This window comes from Pogona vitticeps, chromosome 13, assembly GCF_051106095.1.
Source record: "Pogona vitticeps strain Pit_001003342236 chromosome 13, PviZW2.1, whole genome shotgun sequence".
Lineage (NCBI taxonomy): Eukaryota > Metazoa > Chordata > Lepidosauria > Squamata > Agamidae > Pogona > Pogona vitticeps.
Genome location: NC_135795.1, coordinates 2395518 through 2413595, shown reverse-complemented (window position 1 = coordinate 2413595; position 18078 = coordinate 2395518). Strand labels below are relative to the sequence as shown.

At 43.1% G+C, this 18078-nt stretch overlaps 2 protein-coding genes across 25 annotated transcripts in view; both read right to left on the bottom strand.

Moving 5' to 3' along the window:
- The window catches only part of RBFOX1 (RNA binding fox-1 homolog 1), a 1225669-nt gene that overhangs the window by 1104587 nt on the left and 103004 nt on the right, over positions 1-18078 (bottom strand). For 23 of the 24 annotated variants that reach the window (XM_078381447.1, XM_078381445.1, XM_078381443.1 and 20 more), the window contains exon 2: positions 7062-7121. The exons of the other annotated variant lie outside the window; for it this stretch is intronic. In XM_078381447.1, the coding sequence (XP_078237573.1) occupies positions 7062-7121 (60 nt within the window). The remainder of the gene's footprint in view (positions 1-7061; positions 7122-18078) is intronic. 24 annotated transcript variants of the gene reach the window in all.
- LOC144584688 (taste receptor type 2 member 41-like) lies at positions 9719-15196 on the bottom strand. The gene has a single exon (XM_078381354.1). It carries the CDS (start codon positions 15194-15196, stop codon positions 14282-14284), a length of 915 nt encoding a protein of 304 aa, XP_078237480.1. The 3' UTR covers positions 9719-14281.

The window sequence follows — 18078 nt, the reverse complement described above, 5'->3', positions numbered from 1 at the left end:
CACCTCCCACAAAGAAATTTCTTGATCAAGCAATGAGCTCTGCAGTCAGAACTTGCTCCTGTATTCCAGTGTGCTTTACTTGACCAGAGCATCTCTCTAGAAGATGCTGGCCAGGCGTCTCATTTCCATTCAGATCACAGAGCGCTGTCCTGCAGCAATTCTATTTCATTTCTCCTAGAAAGGAGGGGAATATATATATATATGAACAGAAACAAAAGGGAGCAAGAAATAGTTATTCCCTAGAATGGAGCAGCCTTGAAGACTTCGACGCCCCCGCCCCAAACTTTATTTCTTCCAATCTCTCCTTACTAAACAAACAGGTGGGCTCTCGAATGCCATTGCTCCTTGTTTCCGGCTATCAATCTCTTCCACAAATACATGTCACAGGAAGGAAAAGGGAGGGGGGCTGACTGTCGATGGAAATAAATGGCTATGTAAACATTTCATAGCATGGCAGAGATAGCTGAGTACTTATTTCACCGGCTTCACTCCAGTGTGAGACTGAATAGCATTGGGATTAACAATCTTAAGAAGAAAGCGGATGATCAGTTTCCTTCCAGTTTTCTCTGGTAAGCCCACCTCCCCATCGTTCCAGGAATTCTATCAACACCATCCAGACCCTAGAGTACATTTCCATTTGTAAGGTGTTCCCTTTTCCAGCAATGAAGGCAGAAGTCAGATTAAGGTAGCACTGCAAGGGGACAAGGGGTGGGTTGTTTTTTTTAATTCAGATACTATATCTTCCCCAGAAGTCTGCAGGTACACACACACACCCCCGACAGACATCCAGTCCCAGTCCCTTCAGGTGTCTATAGCCAGTCTCAGATGGGAAATAATGGCTTCTGTCAGACATGATGAAGGCAGAGGAAGTGGCTGGGCAGGGCTAAGTTCCATGGGAGGTGCAAGGCATTACGGTCCTGGTAGCTTCCTGAAAGGCACCCTGCATGGTGTATGCGTAATGCCTTGGATTTCCCAGAGAGCTTTGCACCATCATTTCCTCCACCTAAATCAACTGTACTTTTTGTCAATGGGGACATACAGAGGTTAGTTCATCATATGTCCACACTGGGGAAACGCTTAAGTAACATGTTTGTTTTTTTGGGGGGAGAAATCTGCACGATGTCTCTCCCTCTGTGGCAAAACCTTGCAATCTGAATCAAGCATGGGATGGAAATGCATGTGAGGTTTCGAGACATGCAACCAGATTGAGACCAAGAGGTGGATAGATGTTGTTTGGAAAGTGCATAGGGACAACCCCGCCCCCCCCCCCGCCCCCAGCCTCCGGCAAAGAGCAGCCAGTAAATGGAATTCTGCTGGATCTGGGGAAGTACATCACCAGGTATGAATAGGGAACTGCCACAATGCATAGTTCAATCTCAGCATAGACGAAACAATTTCAAACCTGCTGAAGTCCGAAGCCATCAAGTTTTTAATAAAGCATTTAGCTGCGGCAAGAGCACAAGAGAGGTGGGGAGATTATCGGCATTATAAAATGAGTTTGATCCCACTTTAATGGGTTTTTAAACTAGAGCAGCTGTGTGAGAGAAGGGTGGGGAGAGGTAAAGAGAGAGAGACAGAGAAGCAGAGCTTCTTCGTTGGTGGCAGACAACCCATTTCCCTTTGATCAGAAAGCAAGTAAATGCCACTCACAATACAGGGAACTTCAAACAGCCAGCTCTTGTATCAGACTGGATGTGTGTCCGTATTATGTAAATGGTAATCGCTCATTACTGCCTGTTTCGCAAGCTGCCTGACTCTGCTCGGTAGCTGTCTGAATTCATCATCAGTGGTAATTCACCTCCAGCGCAGCATGAAATAAAATTTGAAGACTGTCTGCAGAATGAAAAATGGAAATTCAATTGACGAGGGACGGCTTGTCATCGGAAGAACAGAGTAGAGCCTTTCACTTCTGTAAGAGCTGGTTCCTTTTTAGAAAAAAAAACCCCAAAGAAACAAAAAAACCCTATGTATTTGTTTGTTTATTTGTTTACTTATTTATTTATACTTTGGCTGCATCTTTTGGTGACAAACGTTCAGATCTGTCTAGGGACCTGGAGCTTTGCTTGTTTTCTTTTTAGAGTTGAGAATGCAGAAGTCCAGAAACTTTTCTTCCCCCATTGCACAAAATCATCAAGTGTCCCATGCAATTTGTCCTGTTTTTAGTTTGTTTTGAGAAAAATTCCCAGGAATTGGTTCAGGGTTGGGGGAGGGAAAGCACTGTGGCTTTTTTTTTTTAATAAAATGAAAGAAAACCGAACCAAACCAAATGTTCTAATTTTTGCAAAACACAAGGCTTATCTCACAAAAGAGATCTGTGTAGGGTATTTGTTTCATTTTGGTTTTTTTGCATTTTGTTTTGTTCTGTTTTGTTTTTTGGGTAACGCTGCATCAGGAAGAAAGAAAAGCCCAGCTTGTGTTTTTATTTTATTTTATTTTTGTTCTGTGGGAGCAAAAAATTGCAGGGGACAATTTATTTTCAGTGGGGGTATCTTAATGTGTCATGGAGAATACAGCAACTGTGAGTATTTATGATGCCGTTTGAGCTGTGTTATCATACTGAAACCTTGGTAGTTTTTTGTTGTTGTTATTGTTTTAGTTTAAGGACCACACTGTATTGATAATTACCATACAGCAGGTTAGGTTCTCCCTGACGTCTGGGAGGATGATCTGTTTTCTGATGCTGTGAAGTCAATAGGCAACATCATAATATCCGCTGCCCTGTTACATCATCTTTTAAGAATCCAAAGCATAGGATAGGTTGTTTCAATCTTTCTATAAACAATCAACTAGTCCTGCTGTGCTTGCTTTCTCTGTGCGTTGTTTCTGAAAGGAGAAGTTTAGTAGAGTTATGCAGATGATAGGAAGGGAATTTGTAAACTAATTACAGAAGAAAAACTGCACTTCTCGAAGGAAGGAAGGAAGGAAGGAAGGAAGGAAGGAAGGAAGGAAGGAAGGAAGGAAGGAAGGAAGGAAGGAAGGAAGGAAGGAAGGAAGGAAGGAAGGAAGGAAGGAAGGAAGGAAGGAAGGAAGGAAGGAAGGAAGGAAAAGAGAGTGGAGGAAGGAAGGAAGGAAGGAAGGAAGGAAGGAAGGAAGGAAGGAAGGAAGGAAGGAAGGAAGGAAGGAAGGAAGGAAGGAAGGAAAATATAGGAGGGACAGGTTCTCAGTCATACCAGAGTGAAGGACACATAGTAATGGGCTCAAGCTACAGAAAGCCAGATTTAGGCTGAATATCAGGAAAAGCTGTTTAGCTGTTAAGAGCAATACAATGGAAACAATTATTGAAGGAGGTGGTGATCGCTCCAACACTGGAGTAATTCAAGAGAAAATTGGACGGCCATCTGTGAGATGTCCTTTGATTTGCATTCCTGCCTTGAGCAGGGGGTTGGACTTGATGGCCTTAGAGACCCCTCCCAACTCAATGATTCTATGGCTCTAAGGAAGGGAACTAACTGGAATTCTCACCCACCCATCGTTTCAGCCAAGGCCATTCATATGTTAACCCACTGAATCTTTCCATAAGAAATTCTCTAAGCAATTCCATACAAGATCTGGCCCGTTTGACAGCTGTATCATCATGCAGCTGTCTTATGTGTTTGTTTTTCTTATGCTTCAGTGACAAATCCTCCCAGTTTCCCCATCTTCATTCCTAACAGATATTGTCAGCCATACAATATCTGGTGCAGAGTGCTTTCTTGAAGACAAAGTAAATTCACATTTTTGGTCAATATATGGTTGCTGTGACCTGCCGCTCACCTCCCAAAATGATAATCCCAGAGCTATCCTAGACCACCTCATTTTTTTCCTGCTTTCTTTCCAAGACTAGATGTTTACCAACATTGCACTTAAGGGAGCAACAAAGGAATGCATCACTTGTGATTCAGACAATGACAAAAGTGCCAATTTCATTCAAAGCCAGATGGAAAACAGAGCAAGGCTGAAGCACTGGGAATCATCTCATTTTTATCTTGCTTGGCTGCTCCCTCTGAACCTACCTCGTCTCAAATTGCCCTGCAATTACCTTTCCTTTCCTGTCAGTCCTGCCTCTGGCTGAGCGGCCACTTGTGCACTTTGAGAATGTCCCCACCTCACATCTAAGACATCTAAGTACATGGACTTCTTGCTGTGTTTCCTTACACCAAGAGTGCATTCATTGATGGTCCAAAATGAGGTGGTGGAACCACCTACACCGCTGAAACTGTGGATGCCATTTTATGATGGATGGATGGATGGATGGATGGATGGATGGATGGATGGATGGATGGATGGATGGATGGATGGATGGATGGATGGATGGATGGATGGATGGATGGATGGATGGATGGATGGATGGATGGATTGATTGATTGATTGATTGATTGATTGATTGATATAACAATGGATCCAATGACCTCAGGAAGTGGTGACCACTCCAAGACTGGAGGCCTTCAAGAGAAAATTGGACAACCATCTATCAGATCACCTTTGATTTGGATTCTTGCGTTGAGCAGAGGGTTGGACTCAATGGCCCTAGAAGTCCCTTCCAACTCAAGTAATATATGATTGATTGGCTGATTGACAGCCCACTGTTCTCCCTCCAAATCGCACTCAAGAAAGCATGCAACAAGGTTCAAATATAGCCTGAGATGAAAGCACCACAAGTTCTAATATTAAGAGACAATTGGATTAGGAAATATTTAGAAAGCATGCCAGTGTTGCTTCTCCCCTTGTGCACTGTGGATCTTTAGGTCTGGGTCCAGCTAGTATTCCCATCTAGAGTGGACCCAACGAAAGGAATGGGGTTTACATAAGGGTTCGCATACCATTCAGTAATTGAGTCAACAAGGCTATTCCAGGTGGGGCTAGGAAATAGACTGAGGCAATTTGATTTGGAAGTATGAGCTGGGAGAGCGTTCCCAACCATGCCATTGTGTCCTTGGGGAGAAGGACTATCTGAAGAAGGGACAGTCTGCTACATAAGAAGCCTCTCCATGTGATCTTTTTGTGATGCCCAATGACATGGAGAGTGTCCATTTGTAGCAGCAGTGTTGTTGTTTTTTTCTGTTTGGAGGTAACAGCATGTGTAAGAGAGAGCTAGAAATTTCTCCCTGCTCCCACTTTGAAACCAACCCTTTCTAAACCTTTGAACAAAACTTGGCCGATTATTTTATAGAACAGCACAGGCCTGTCCATGTCGTATTTCAAAAGGGTCACTTCTTCCATGAGTGGGACTTAGAGAAGATGCTTTTTGGCTACATCTCCATTCACGCGTAGCATTTATGCATAGCCCCGGCTTCTCTGCCCTGCCTCCTTTGGGTGCTGCCTCTGAGTGGGCGCCTGACAGAGGATGCAGGGCTGGGAAGCACCAAAAAATGAACCAGCATGAACCACTGGACTGGCAGTTCATTTCATCCTGTATCTAAAGCTGATACAGGATGAAATGTCCAGGCTACCATTCCGTGAAGTCACATTTGAGAAAATCATAGAATGATAGGGGCAAACGAAGTGTCCAACCAGATGCTGTAGGAAGCTTTCCCCAGAAGCAGAAAAACTTTCAGGGCCTGAAAGGCAACTGATTGTCATAGCATGTGCTTCCTCACCTGCTTATACAGCAAATTAGCTTCCTTTGTTTTGTGAGATAAATGCATGCTTTCTTTGCATATCTGATTGCTTATGCCAGGAGGTGGCAGGCATTGTTATCTGCTTCTAATCTGGAGCATTTGATTGGAGTTTTCAAACAATGCCTCCCTCTGCAGGAGGATTTCTATGTATCTGTAGATAAATCAGCTCTTTTGCTACCATCTCAGCAGGCCGAGAGACTAATGGGTCCCAGCTTCTATTGTCTATCCATCCTTCCCATGGAAACCACAAAGAACCCATTCATCTATGAGCCACAGAAAAGCCAACATCTACCTGGTACCCCCCAGAGAATATGAGTACAATTCCCTTCATCACAGCCCATACTGTTTTAGGAGATAAAGGAAGCTTATTTTGGAAGAAATCAGGTTAAGGAAGTCTGCCGTAGAAGGTTCCTCTGTTTCAATTAAAGTGCATGCTAAGAAGTGCACATCAAAGCTCTACCTTAAATGCCAGCATTCCATTTATGTTATTATACAGGAGACATTAATTCCCACAATTCAGGTATCAGGAATACAGTGTTTGTTGGGAAGTGGAAGGGGGTGAATTACAACTGAAAGCACATTTCGCAGATACACTAACAAAGGTACGTATACACACTTAGCCACCTGATGCAGTCATACTGTTAGCTCAGTTCAATGGCTGTCAGCCTTTGGATCTTTAGATGCTTTGGACTCCAGTTTCCTGAATTCTTGTTATTAAACATGCTTGTTGGATCTTCTGGACAAAGCTTCAGAGGATCAAAGGTTGAGAAACACTGGCCATGTCAACAGAGCTACCTGTAACTCTATGATCCTATTCAGGACTTGCAAATACATTTTCTCAGATTTTCCTACATTTCCAGGAGTCTGTAGGCAACCTCATTCCTTCCTGGCGCCTTTTGCATGCATTTTTTCTATGAAGAAGTGGAGATGAACACTCCACATACCTTTCCTAGCCTGAAGGTCATGGAAAGGTGGCATCATCCGTGGTGACTCCATTTGTTTTATATGGTTTGGCCATGGTTGCATGGGAAATAATATGCCAGCTCTTTGATCATGGAAAGCACCTCTCCAAATCCTGCAAAATCATTTCCCCTTATTTACAGAAGTCAAGCACACTCCATTTGTCCAGCCCTCAGTACAACAATGAATAATTCTATACACCAAGATGGATTTCTTGGGTTTCCTAATGAACCCAAGCAACACCCCTTTGCAAGAGTTTTCTTCTGCTTGATAAGCAAACAGTAAGTTCTCTAATGCAGCTTTCGAGGACATTTAACAAGCTAACAGATTCTTTTCCAAAAGACACCAGATCCCTCCCAGGGAGTTCAGAAGGGAAAAAAAATTAAAAGATTGAATTTGATTGATGATCAAAGAGTTACAAACCATAAAGAATGCCAAAAAAAAAAGCAGTTTCAGAGTCTAATCCATTTCAACAGAAAGGAAAAAAAAAAGGTTTCCACTTACTGGACCTTGAGGAGTGTTCCTGGAAGTGAGAGCCAACTCCATAGATTCAGATTTATAAGGCTAGAAGAAGGAGGGAGAGAGAGAGATGAGAGTCTTAAATTACACAATATCTTAGAGCAGTGGTCCCCAACCTTGGGCCTCCAGATGTTCTTGGACTACAGCTCCCAGAAGCCTTCACCACCAGCTCTGCTAGCCAGGATTTCTGGGAGTTGAAGTCCAAGAACATCTGGAGGCCCAAGGTTGGAGACCACGGTCTTAGAGTATTCATTGTTGTTCTTATGTGCTGTCAGGTCACCTCCAACTTATGGCAACCCTATGAAGGAGCCATCTCCAAATGTCTTGTCCTCAGATGCCCTATCCAGTTCTTGCAAACTCAACCCTGTGGCTTCCTTTTAGGTTTCTGCTGCTATACCACTGGGCTAAAATCCTCCCAGAGGTTTCCCTAATATCCCACCCATCAACAACCCCGCAGGAGTGGGGGAATGATGTCTAAGATTCTGCTGCTTTCGATGCGGAAAAATAGGGCTGAGAAGGAACTGTGCCATCATTGAGACTCTAGATGACCCCAATCATCTCAGGGGGCTGGGAGAAGATCTCAAGAGCTCTCCACCTCCCTAAGGGGGGGAAATATATATAGTGGTCTTGCTCTTGATTGCACACAGTTCCTTACCTCCAACCCAGACCAAACCAAAGACTTTTCCTTGATTATTTCCCCCAACAAGATTCCCATAACCTGGACAAAATCTCTAGCCAAGACCCACAACTTTTCCTTTTCATAAGCAAAGCACCCACCCACCCACTCATGTAAGAAAAGATGGAAAGAACTCGACATGTTTAGCCTCTAGAAAAGAAGACTGAGGGGAGGTAGGAGAGCGCTTTTCAAAGACTTGCTCGAAGCCTTCAAGAGGAAATTGGGCACCCATCCGTCAGATCTGCTTGGATTGTACAACTTGAAGGAATTACCTCAAAGTTTCCCGGAAGCATTATTTCAGACAGTTTAGGCTAAGTTCATTCACAAAAAAAACAAATCTTCCATGGCAATCAAGGCCTTCTGAATCTAAGAAACCCACCTCTTTTCCAGGAAGATTTTAGCCATCAAGCGTTTGTTTTACAAAGGGTTGCTTCAACTATTGTTAGCTTTGTGTGTTCATTATCTCTGTTGTTTATTGCTCCTTCTGTGGTCCTACTGTAGTTTTAATATGTGAAGCGCTCTTTGTAGCACATTGTCACGAGAAAGGTGCTATATGCCATTCTGTATCAGCAAGTAGAATGAATAAATTTGGGTGATGACCTCGCAGGCTCAGCAACGTGCCACCAACAGAACCATTCATAGTAAATATCAGGACATAAACCCTACTGGTCATGCATTTATCTTTTCAAAGGGGGAATAAATTTGGGCTTTTTCCCCCCTCCCTGGTGGTAGAAATCAGTGCATTCTGAGGCTAAGAAATCAATGAGCGCGAGATCCATATTGCCTTCATTAAATCATGCCCCTTTCCAGCAATTTATTTGTCCGCGCTCTCTATTACCACCTATATTGTTTCACGTTGCAAAAGGAAGAAAGAAGTAGCAATAATCTCTCCTCAGAAAGCTATAAAATAAAGAAATCAATTTCAGGGGCAATTTAGCCTAACATATACCTGCTCCTCTTTGTGTAACTCACAGGCCTTTTGGAAAATCCACTCCCAATAGCGATAAATTTGGAGAAACGCTGCAAAAAATTAAGACAGAAAGATGCTCTCTTCCAGAGGCGTCTTTGGGAACAAGTCCAGAGTCTGAGTCTTTGATATCAAGTCCCAAGTACTGTACAAGTCTTTAGTACCAAGTACCAAGTCCTTGGGACCAAGAGACTCAAGTCCAAGGTAAAGGTAAAGGTTCCCCTTGATAATTTTTGTCCAGTCGTGTCTGACTCTAGGGGGCGGTGCTCATCCCCGTTCCCAAGCCATAGAGCCAGCGTTTTTGTCCGAAGACAATCTTCCGTGGTCACATGGCCAGTGTGACTTAGACACAGAATGCTGTTACCTTCCCACTGAGGTGGTCCCTATTTATCTACTTGCATTTGCATGCTTTCGAACCGCTAGGTTGTCGGGAGCTGGGACAGGCGACGGGCGCTCACTCCGTCGCATGGATTCAATCTTATGACTGCTGGTCTTCTGGCCCTGCAGCACACAAAGGCTTCTGCGGTTTAGCCCGCAGCGCCACCACGTCGTTCTGAGTTGCAAATTGAATCCGAATCAGGGAAACGAGCCTGGCTCAAGTCACCGGTGCAACTTAAGTCAGACATGCTGCTGAGTCCGATGTCTCAAGTCCCCACCCCTGCTCACTTCCGTACTGGTGATGTCACTTTGGGGCGGCAGCCCTTGATTTAAGGTCTCACACACTTCATCTCCAAGACCAGTGCTTCCCTAATAGAACTATCTCCGGATATTTAATTTTTAAAAAATAATTGCCACCACCTGTCCAAACCCCATATGACTGATGTTCTTAGTCTGTTTAAGCCAAACACGAAGTATAAATCCGACATAGTCACAGTTGGGCTTCAGTGTTAAGAATAGATAGATGACCGTCCTATGTGCTCTTTCAAAGGAACGGTGGGGTTGATGTCCAAGAAGGGACCCTGGGGGTCATCCAATCCAACCCCTGACCAGGAGGCCCCGTGGGGGAATCAAACTCACAACCTTGGGCTCCACAGCCAGAGACCTCCACCCCTGAGCTCTCCAGCAGAAGGAACTTTTTAACGGGTGGCGATCTGCCGTTCTGCGTGACTTCACTTCTGTTTTGCCCCGCGGAGTTATGGAACAGGATACCAGCCAAAGTGGGAGAAGATGCTAATCATCATTTTGTGCTTTTATGTGGATTTTATGAGGGAGTTCTCCTCTCAAAACCAGTCAATAAATATATTTTAGGTTGAAATGCATTTAGAAAAAGGAGAACAGAATTGGAAAAAAAAAGGTGAAGGCAAGTCAACATGTATTCTAAAATGTAATATTGTAAGGGAAGTTTTGCAGCATTTTTTTTCAAATTGGCTCAGACTCCGATATACAAACAAGCCTGGAACTGACTCGGAGGTGACAAGGAGAGAACAATCCATCTCTACCTACTCATAATTAGCCCTCCAACTTCTAAAGGAAGCAAAACAAAAATGAGAGAAAAACGTGTGTAGAGGGAGTGAAGAGGACAGGCAGGTCTAAGTCAGCGGCAAAACAAAAAAATCCATTAACAGATTATAAAGGCCAGCTCAAAAGTAAATGTTATGCTAAAGGTCAAGGGAATGAATGTTGATCCCAGAAAGACAGAGCAAAGAACAAGTGTCACGAGTCGCACTTTTCCACCACTTCCTGCCACTCATTTAAACACCCGTCACATTTACTCCCTTGGGAGTTGTACTTCTTTCTCATGCAGAAAGTCCCATGTTCAAGGCGGTGTGCACCGGTCCACAGTTTGTGTCAGGGTGGAAGCGGAGGTTTTGGGTTTTTCCCCCCAGCTCGTCACAGAGATTAAATTCTGCTGTTCAAGAACAATTTCTTGTTTATCCATCCATCCATCCATCCATCCATCCATCCATCCATCCATCCATCCATCCATCTATCTATCTATCTATCTATCTATCTATCTATCTATCTATCTATCTATCTATCTATCTATCTATCTATCTATCTATCTATCTATCTATCTATCTAATCTTATTTATAGCTGACCTTATGCATAAACTGGGACATGGGGAGACTCGCAATAAGGTTTAAGACAGAAAGAGGTCACAATGCAAAATTGTAGAGTGTTGGGACACAATGTGACAAGTTAGAGGACTTAACAAAAGTCCTGTACATTTATGCTGACAGGCGTCATTGTGCAAGAATTGCATATATACAGAGAGATAATGATCAGTCGGACAGTGGTTACGAAACTGGGGGTGTGATACACATTATCCAATACATGTAGAACAGTCCACCAGAGAGGAAAAAAAACATTGTCTTTTGTTAAAGAGATGTGGGTAAAGATACACCTGCATTCAAAACCATTTAAATTCAGACTTATGACAAGCCCTCTTCACAGTGAGTCAGGCCACATAGTCTGATGCCTGGATAACTTCCTAAGAACTGTTCTTCCTAAGAACTTTAGGAAAAAAATGGAAGCCTGTATTAGCAGAACTGGCATTTATCCTTAAAAGGGTTAATTCCAGTGTGAACCAGATGTTGTTGTCGTTACATGTTGTGAAGTGGCCTCCTAATTATGGTGACCCTATGAATGAGTTCTCCAAATTACGCTGTACTCAACAGCTCTACTTAGTTCTTGTTAACTCATGCCTGTGGCTTCCTTTAGGGACTCAATCCATCTCATGTTTCTTCTTCCTCTTTTCCTTGTGCCTTCCACTTTTCCTAGCATTATTGTCTTTCCCAGAGAATCCTGCCTTCTCCTGATCCCCCAAAGTATGAAAACCTCAGTTTCCTCATGTTTGCCTCCTGAAGACGTTCAGGCTTGATCTAGGAACCAGATAACCATTTCAAATCATACCCTGTTTCCCTGAAAATAAGACCTAACCTGCACATAAGCCCTAGTGTGATTTTTCATGATGATCATCATATAAGCCCTATCCCAAAAATAAGCTCTAGTTGAGTAAAACTCCACCCTCCACCCTTGTGCAGCAACCAGAAGACGATGACATGACTGTATTTGAATAAATGTAGATTATTGTACATAGGGGGGGAACATCCTCTGAAAATAAGTCCTAATGGGTTTTTTGGAGGAATAATTAATATAAGACCCTGTCAAGGTAAAATCAGTCGCTCCATTGTTGGAATGATTCCAAACCACCTCAACTTGTCTAAACTCACAAGCTTTATTCATCTACATTACCTCTATGTCCCACATGTACAAAAAATCTTCCATATGCACAAAAAGACTTCAAAGTCTTTTCTGAGTCAGAGGCGCATTTCAATTAGAGAGAAATCAGTCCTGCAGCTTAAGCATATGCACAAATGTTTGAACAGAAATCCCAAGTGTGGCCCCATACAACCAAGAAAAACTCATTCTCCCCAGCATTGCTGGATATATTCAGAAACAAATGGATCAGGAAGCAGAATCAATGAATCTAAGATGAAAGCAATTTGTAATAAAAAAGAAATGATGGAATCCGCCTTATACCAAAGGAGACCATCGGTCTCTCTAACTCGCTATTATCATTACTGCATAGAAGTAGCTCTCCAGGACTTCAGTCACATCTCCAGATCCCCAAAATACCTGGAGATGACTGGGATTTTGTTTTAACTGGGTCTTCTCACACTCAATGGATTTTACCACTAAGCAATGAGCACCTTTTACAAAAGTGGGAATAATTGGACACAGAAGTATAGTCGTTAAAATTTCTTAACAGATTACAGCAACCTCTCTTGACTGGATGTGCAGCATTGGTTTTAAGGATCTACAATGTTCCATTTTGGAGAATACCAACCATCCAACAGACATTTAATAGAATCTGCCAGTTTGGTTACATTATGTTAGACAATGGTTTTCATTGCATTGAGAGAGAGAGAGAGAATGAAGATCATTCAGTAGAACAACATTGTACAGCCGTTAGCAATGTGGATGTGAAGTGCCCAAGGTTGTATCAACGTTTGGAAAGATTAGTGTTAGCACCTTCCTGAAATGGCAGAAGACATGCGGAACTGACCAGGGCGAGGACCAACAACAGTAGAGCAGATGTTAGAAAACAGAAATTTGCATGCCAAGAATAGCAAATGTTTAGCTGGGCAAAGCTGCCAATGTTCAGGCGTTAGTATCTGTAACTCAACAAAGCTTCTACATAACATCTCTCTGGGGGAGAGAGGAATGTAAGTTTCCAAACATTTCTGTCAGTAAAACAAAGGAATATGGTTTAAAAGCTGCAGGGCCTTGGAAAGTAGAAACTACCCACTCTTAAAAGAGGAGAGAACCACAGTATCTGGAGCAGAGGAGCTACTGATGATTACTTATGATGATCATTGATGACTTAGGATGGGAGGGATCCAGCGGGAGAAGGATGCTTGCTTTTTAAAACAGGCTTTCAAAGTTAAAATCACAGCCTCTTGTTTCAAGACAATAGGGCGGTTCAATTGTCCACTCTTGAGTTCAGATTTGATTCATGGGCTTTGTAGTGCTTTTTAGCAAACTGATTTCAATAGCCACTTCTGCAGCATTTCATCAGGGCCACCAAATCCATATCGCCAGTAACCGTGCTCAGAACTGTCTCTAAAATTCTGGAATTCTGGTGTACACCCCCCCCCACACACACACACACAGTCCTCTTTTCAAGCTATGGATCTTACTCTGCAATGTTGGAAGCCAACAATAATGTATAGCTTTTGGAACGAAAAATCATGGTGCATTTCAGCACCCAGCATGAGCAGAATCTTCCTCTCTGTCCCGCTGGCCCTCTCCATTCCTTCCCTTGCCCTTCTGCTGTAGCCATCCATGAGGCCAAACATTGCTCCAGAAGGTTTCCCAGACCGTCAAAGGTGTTTTTAGGATGTAGCAGCTGCACCAAAGGGGAAGCGAAGCCGGCAGATGTGCATTGTTGGTTCCTGCTCTCTATCCCTCTCTTTTTTCTTTCTCTCTCTTTTTAAAAAGAGCAACACAGCACAAAGAGTCTTCAAAAGGCATTTGAAAGAGTGAGGCAAGGTATCGTGCTGAATCTTTCAAAGGCCTTTAAAAGAGCAATACAATGGCATCTCACAAATATCACAGCCTCCCAGGAACAAAGAGCTCATGAGGAATAATGGATCACAGCCCAAGGTAATCTGCTGTCCACGACCGTTTGGTTTTTCAAGAAGTTTCAGAATCCAACTGCTAGCTTTCAAGAGTTCGGGAGCAGAGGGAAACGAATCTTCTTTCCTGACTGATGGTATCTACGGGTGGGTTTACCACGAGGGTCTCAAGAGTCTATCTCAAAGCTCACACAGATGTAGGTTCTCTCCTCCGTTTCCATTTTCCATGCCGACAAACTATCCTATGCCTAACAGAAGCCACTAGCAAAGTCACTGCTATAACATTTGAGTCAGGAAACAGCCCAGACCAAGTCTTGAACCCCTTCTGGTCTTCTTTTTCCTCTATCATCACAGAAGCAGATTTCTCTTGCAGAATCAGGGTGGGAACGGATGACCGCACCTGTAGCTATGAATGTTTCCAGCGGCTGAGCCTGACCTTCCAAAAAGACCAGGAGCAGGTCTGTATCCAAGGTGGTGGGCTCAGGTGGAAGGAGAAAAAGGTCTCGGTTCTGGGAGAAGCCAACATGGCAGCAGGCAGGCAACTTCCTGTCTGAGTTGGGGGTTGACCGCGATGAGGATGGCGGCTTGAACTGGAGCAAAAAACAGACTGGCCAGGGTGTGGGTCAGTAAGATGCTGGGGTTAGTAAAGTATGGCTCAAACATCATCAAGATGTCTACCATGGTAAGGAAAAGGTAAAAGAAAAAGAAAGTAAGCAAAGCTATGGCTGCTTTGACATGAGCTTTCATTTGGGAATGGGTGAACTGCGGTCCTTGACCCGTCAAGCGGCAAACGTGCCTGAAGAGTGAGGCAACAGTTAGGATGGAGCAGAGGAGGACCAAAAAAAGAGGAGGTAAAAAAAGGCCAAGCAGAAGGACAAAGTAAGGAACATTCAGCCTCAGTCTGAAATTTTCGGCCAGGTCTGAAAGCTCGCCTGTTGAGTTCCTCTGGCAAACTATAGTAAAGTTCCAGAAAGCAGGGAAGGAAGGGAATAAGGAGATGATCATGGATCCCAGAAGACCCCAAGGGACCCACGCTGAGATCTTCAGCTTGCAGAGGTGGAAGAGGTAGTGGTTGCAGCTCACAATCTTGATGCAAAGGAAGATAGACAGCCAAGCCGTAAACCAACATCGGCACTGGACAGCGAAGGTTTCCCAGACGTACAGAATCCGCACCACAAAAGCGCTCTCAAAGATAAAGTTAATTTGCAATTCTAGAATGGTGCAAGCGAGGTTAGATGCGCTCAGGCTCAGCAGGATTTGATCTCTGGGAGACAACCTTCTCCGGTGTACCCACTCGCAGATCATTGCTTTGATCATCAAGCCATTGAGGATGAAACTCAGCAGTATCAAGGCAATGGAGGGAATCAAAAATGGAGGAGAAAGCAGATAATTCATCATCAGTTCCACCAACGTCTGTCCAAGTAGAATGTGCTCTGAAAAAGTCAGGGAATGGGAGGGGAAAGCATAGGTGGACGAACACTTTAAAAACAAGTATTTCAAGGTGAGCAAAAAGCTAGGCAAATTCAATGAGCCTCTTTAATTGCTAGTTTCCATATTACAGTAGGGATGGGATGATGTTTCATGCTGGTTTGTTTTGCGTCTGAACAGGTGTTTGGCACTTTGTAGTGCCCAGAGGAGGCTGGGTGGCTTCCTCTGAGGGGGCGCCCACCAGAGAAGGTGGGGTTGCAAAAATGCTGAACACCTGTTCGGCCACGAAAGGAACTAGAACAAACCATTGAACCAAAACTTCATGCCCATCTCTAGTCCACAGTGTAAGACAAGATACAATTCAAAAGTTGTGAAATTAATTCAACGTTATGACAAGTGGAGTTTTCGTCCTTACTTAACCTCAAGAAAAGCCCCATTCCCTTGTTTTGTCATTTTGCGATCATCCCTATGGGGAAAAATCGCTTTGCAATGATCGGCACCCTGTTTCGCTTACCGATCATCGCAAAGCGATGATTTTCTAACAGCTAATTGGCAGTTCCAAAATGGCCACCGGGTAGAAAAAATGGCCACCTGCTGTGTTTTCGCGTGTATTCCTCACTTACCGGGCAGCCAAAATGGCCGCCATATGGAGGATCTTCGCTTTAAGGTGAGTTTTATGCCCATAGGAATGCATTAAACGGGTTTTAATGCATTTCTATGGGCTTTTAGATATCGCATAGCGACGAAATTGCTTTGCAGCGATTTTTGCTGCATGGATTAACGTTGCTATGCGAGGCACCACTGTATATCAAAGTTATCAAACAGGGATGAAAATGCAGGTGGACCTGGAGATCAATCTGGGGTTCTCCAGCTGGGCTTAATCGTAAGTCTGAGGATCTCAAATCATTGGAGAGAGTTGGTATGGTTTAAGGAGTTGCCATCCAGAATAACTCTCAGGTGACGCACCTTTCTGAGGCAGAAGGACTGCTGGGATGTTTTTACCGTACCAGGAACTGAACATAAAACCATGCAAATGAAGTCAAACTCAAAAGTTTCCATGAAAATCCTTTCCATTAAAATGTCATTTGTAAAGCCCATGTGAATGATTCTAATTTGATACCTCCTCACCCGGGGCAGAGTTTTCAATACGAGGAGTCTGTGTTGAGAGAGGAATCAAAGGCAAAGTCCTATCCTGTCAAAGCCATGGATGCTTCCAATGAAAATGCAAATGACATTTGTCATTTTCCGAAAACAATCCGTTGAAAGGTTTGAATAGGATTTCATGCAACCACCAACTATGTTGACTTCTTCTGCAAATACAGCCCTGCTAGCCAAAGGTCATCACTACGTCCAGATAAACGCACCTTTCTCAGGCCACTAACATGCTCAAATGACCCTTATAAAGCCATTAAGTTCTCCTCTTCTAGCAGATCAACTGCTGTTCTATGTGCAACCCTTCTCTAGGTATGGGTGACGTGCAGTATCTGTTATATTCAAGTCTCAGAAATAACACGTTAGCAATAACGTGTTAATCAGAAATTCGTTGGTTTGCGTCTTCACTCACAAAGGGTAGACACACCATTGCACGTGCAACGAAATATAAATATGTAAGTTTGTTGCTGTAACACTAATGTGTATTCTCTCGTTAGTTTCTGGAAAGAGGAACGTATTCATTGGGGGAGACAAGCCCGCTCCAAGCATTTCATAAGATCATAAAAGACAAAATGAAGCAGATGCCCTAAGCAGCAAAAAAAGTAAGAATGACTGTTCAGCAGGAGGCACCCAAATCTGCCTTTGCTTAGCGTCCCAGAATCTCACCATCCTGCCTTGCCTGCGACCACAGCAATATTTGTGATTTCTTTTTTCTTTTTAAAAGTTTACTCTTTATCTAACATGACTGGGAGGGACATACCGCTCCAGAGGTGGAATCTGAGCTCATGTCATCTCATCGTTCGGTCCAAGCAGTTCCTTCAAAAAGCAACAGTTTGTAAAAAAAATATCAGCAACAAAATTATTTTTAATCTTACGAACGTCAGCAAAATCAATCAATCAATCAATCAATCAATCAATCAATCAATCAATCAATCAATCAATCAATCAATCAATCAATCAATCAATCAATCAATCAATCAATCAATCAATCAATCAATCAATCTAAGGCTTAACAAAAGATTTTCTTTTCCAATAAGCGTTTTATTATAATTCTAAGTTCCATTCATCATTTTATATAACTCCTGTGAAAGGGGGTAGCTTTAGTGGCTCTCACACTGTACTTTTATAAAATAAAACTGTGATAAAAGGAAATCAAGTCCCTGTCAGTTTCACAAACGCTCAGTCACAGGCGTGCTCCAATGCTTTTCCACACCTTTCAACTTTAAAAAGCAATTATCACGAAGATCTGTGTCTATTTCCAATGTCCTTTCCTTTACCAGCATATTTCCTCAGGCCTCTTAAAAGCACACTGTTTTGTATGTATGCTACTACATCTCAAATACACATTTCTGTATAGAACTTTCTATGATATATATGCATTACAGTACACTGTTTTGGAGATGAGAATTTCTGGCAGAGCTTATATATGACCTCTCCCTGTCCTGATCTATCAGGCAGACGGGGAAATGCAAACCATATCAGGTTCCTTAAAAATACAGACCACATTAAATTCTCTGCCATTACATAGTGCTTGGGATCTGGAGAGGACGATCATGTTGAGCATACTCAGCTGTGAAGATACAAATGGGGGAAACAGCAGGGTTGCCGTAATCAATAGAAACGTCTGTAGTCCTTTTAACTTCCCTGACAGAGTAATAGTTGTGTCATCAAGAGGAGAAGGCAAGGTCTACACAGCA

What these genes read in the sequence shown, in the direction of transcription:
- LOC144584688 (XM_078381354.1), bottom strand. Translation starts at nt 15,196, where the DNA reads ATGAATTATCTGCTTTCTCCTCCATTTTTGATTCCCTCCATTGCCTTG.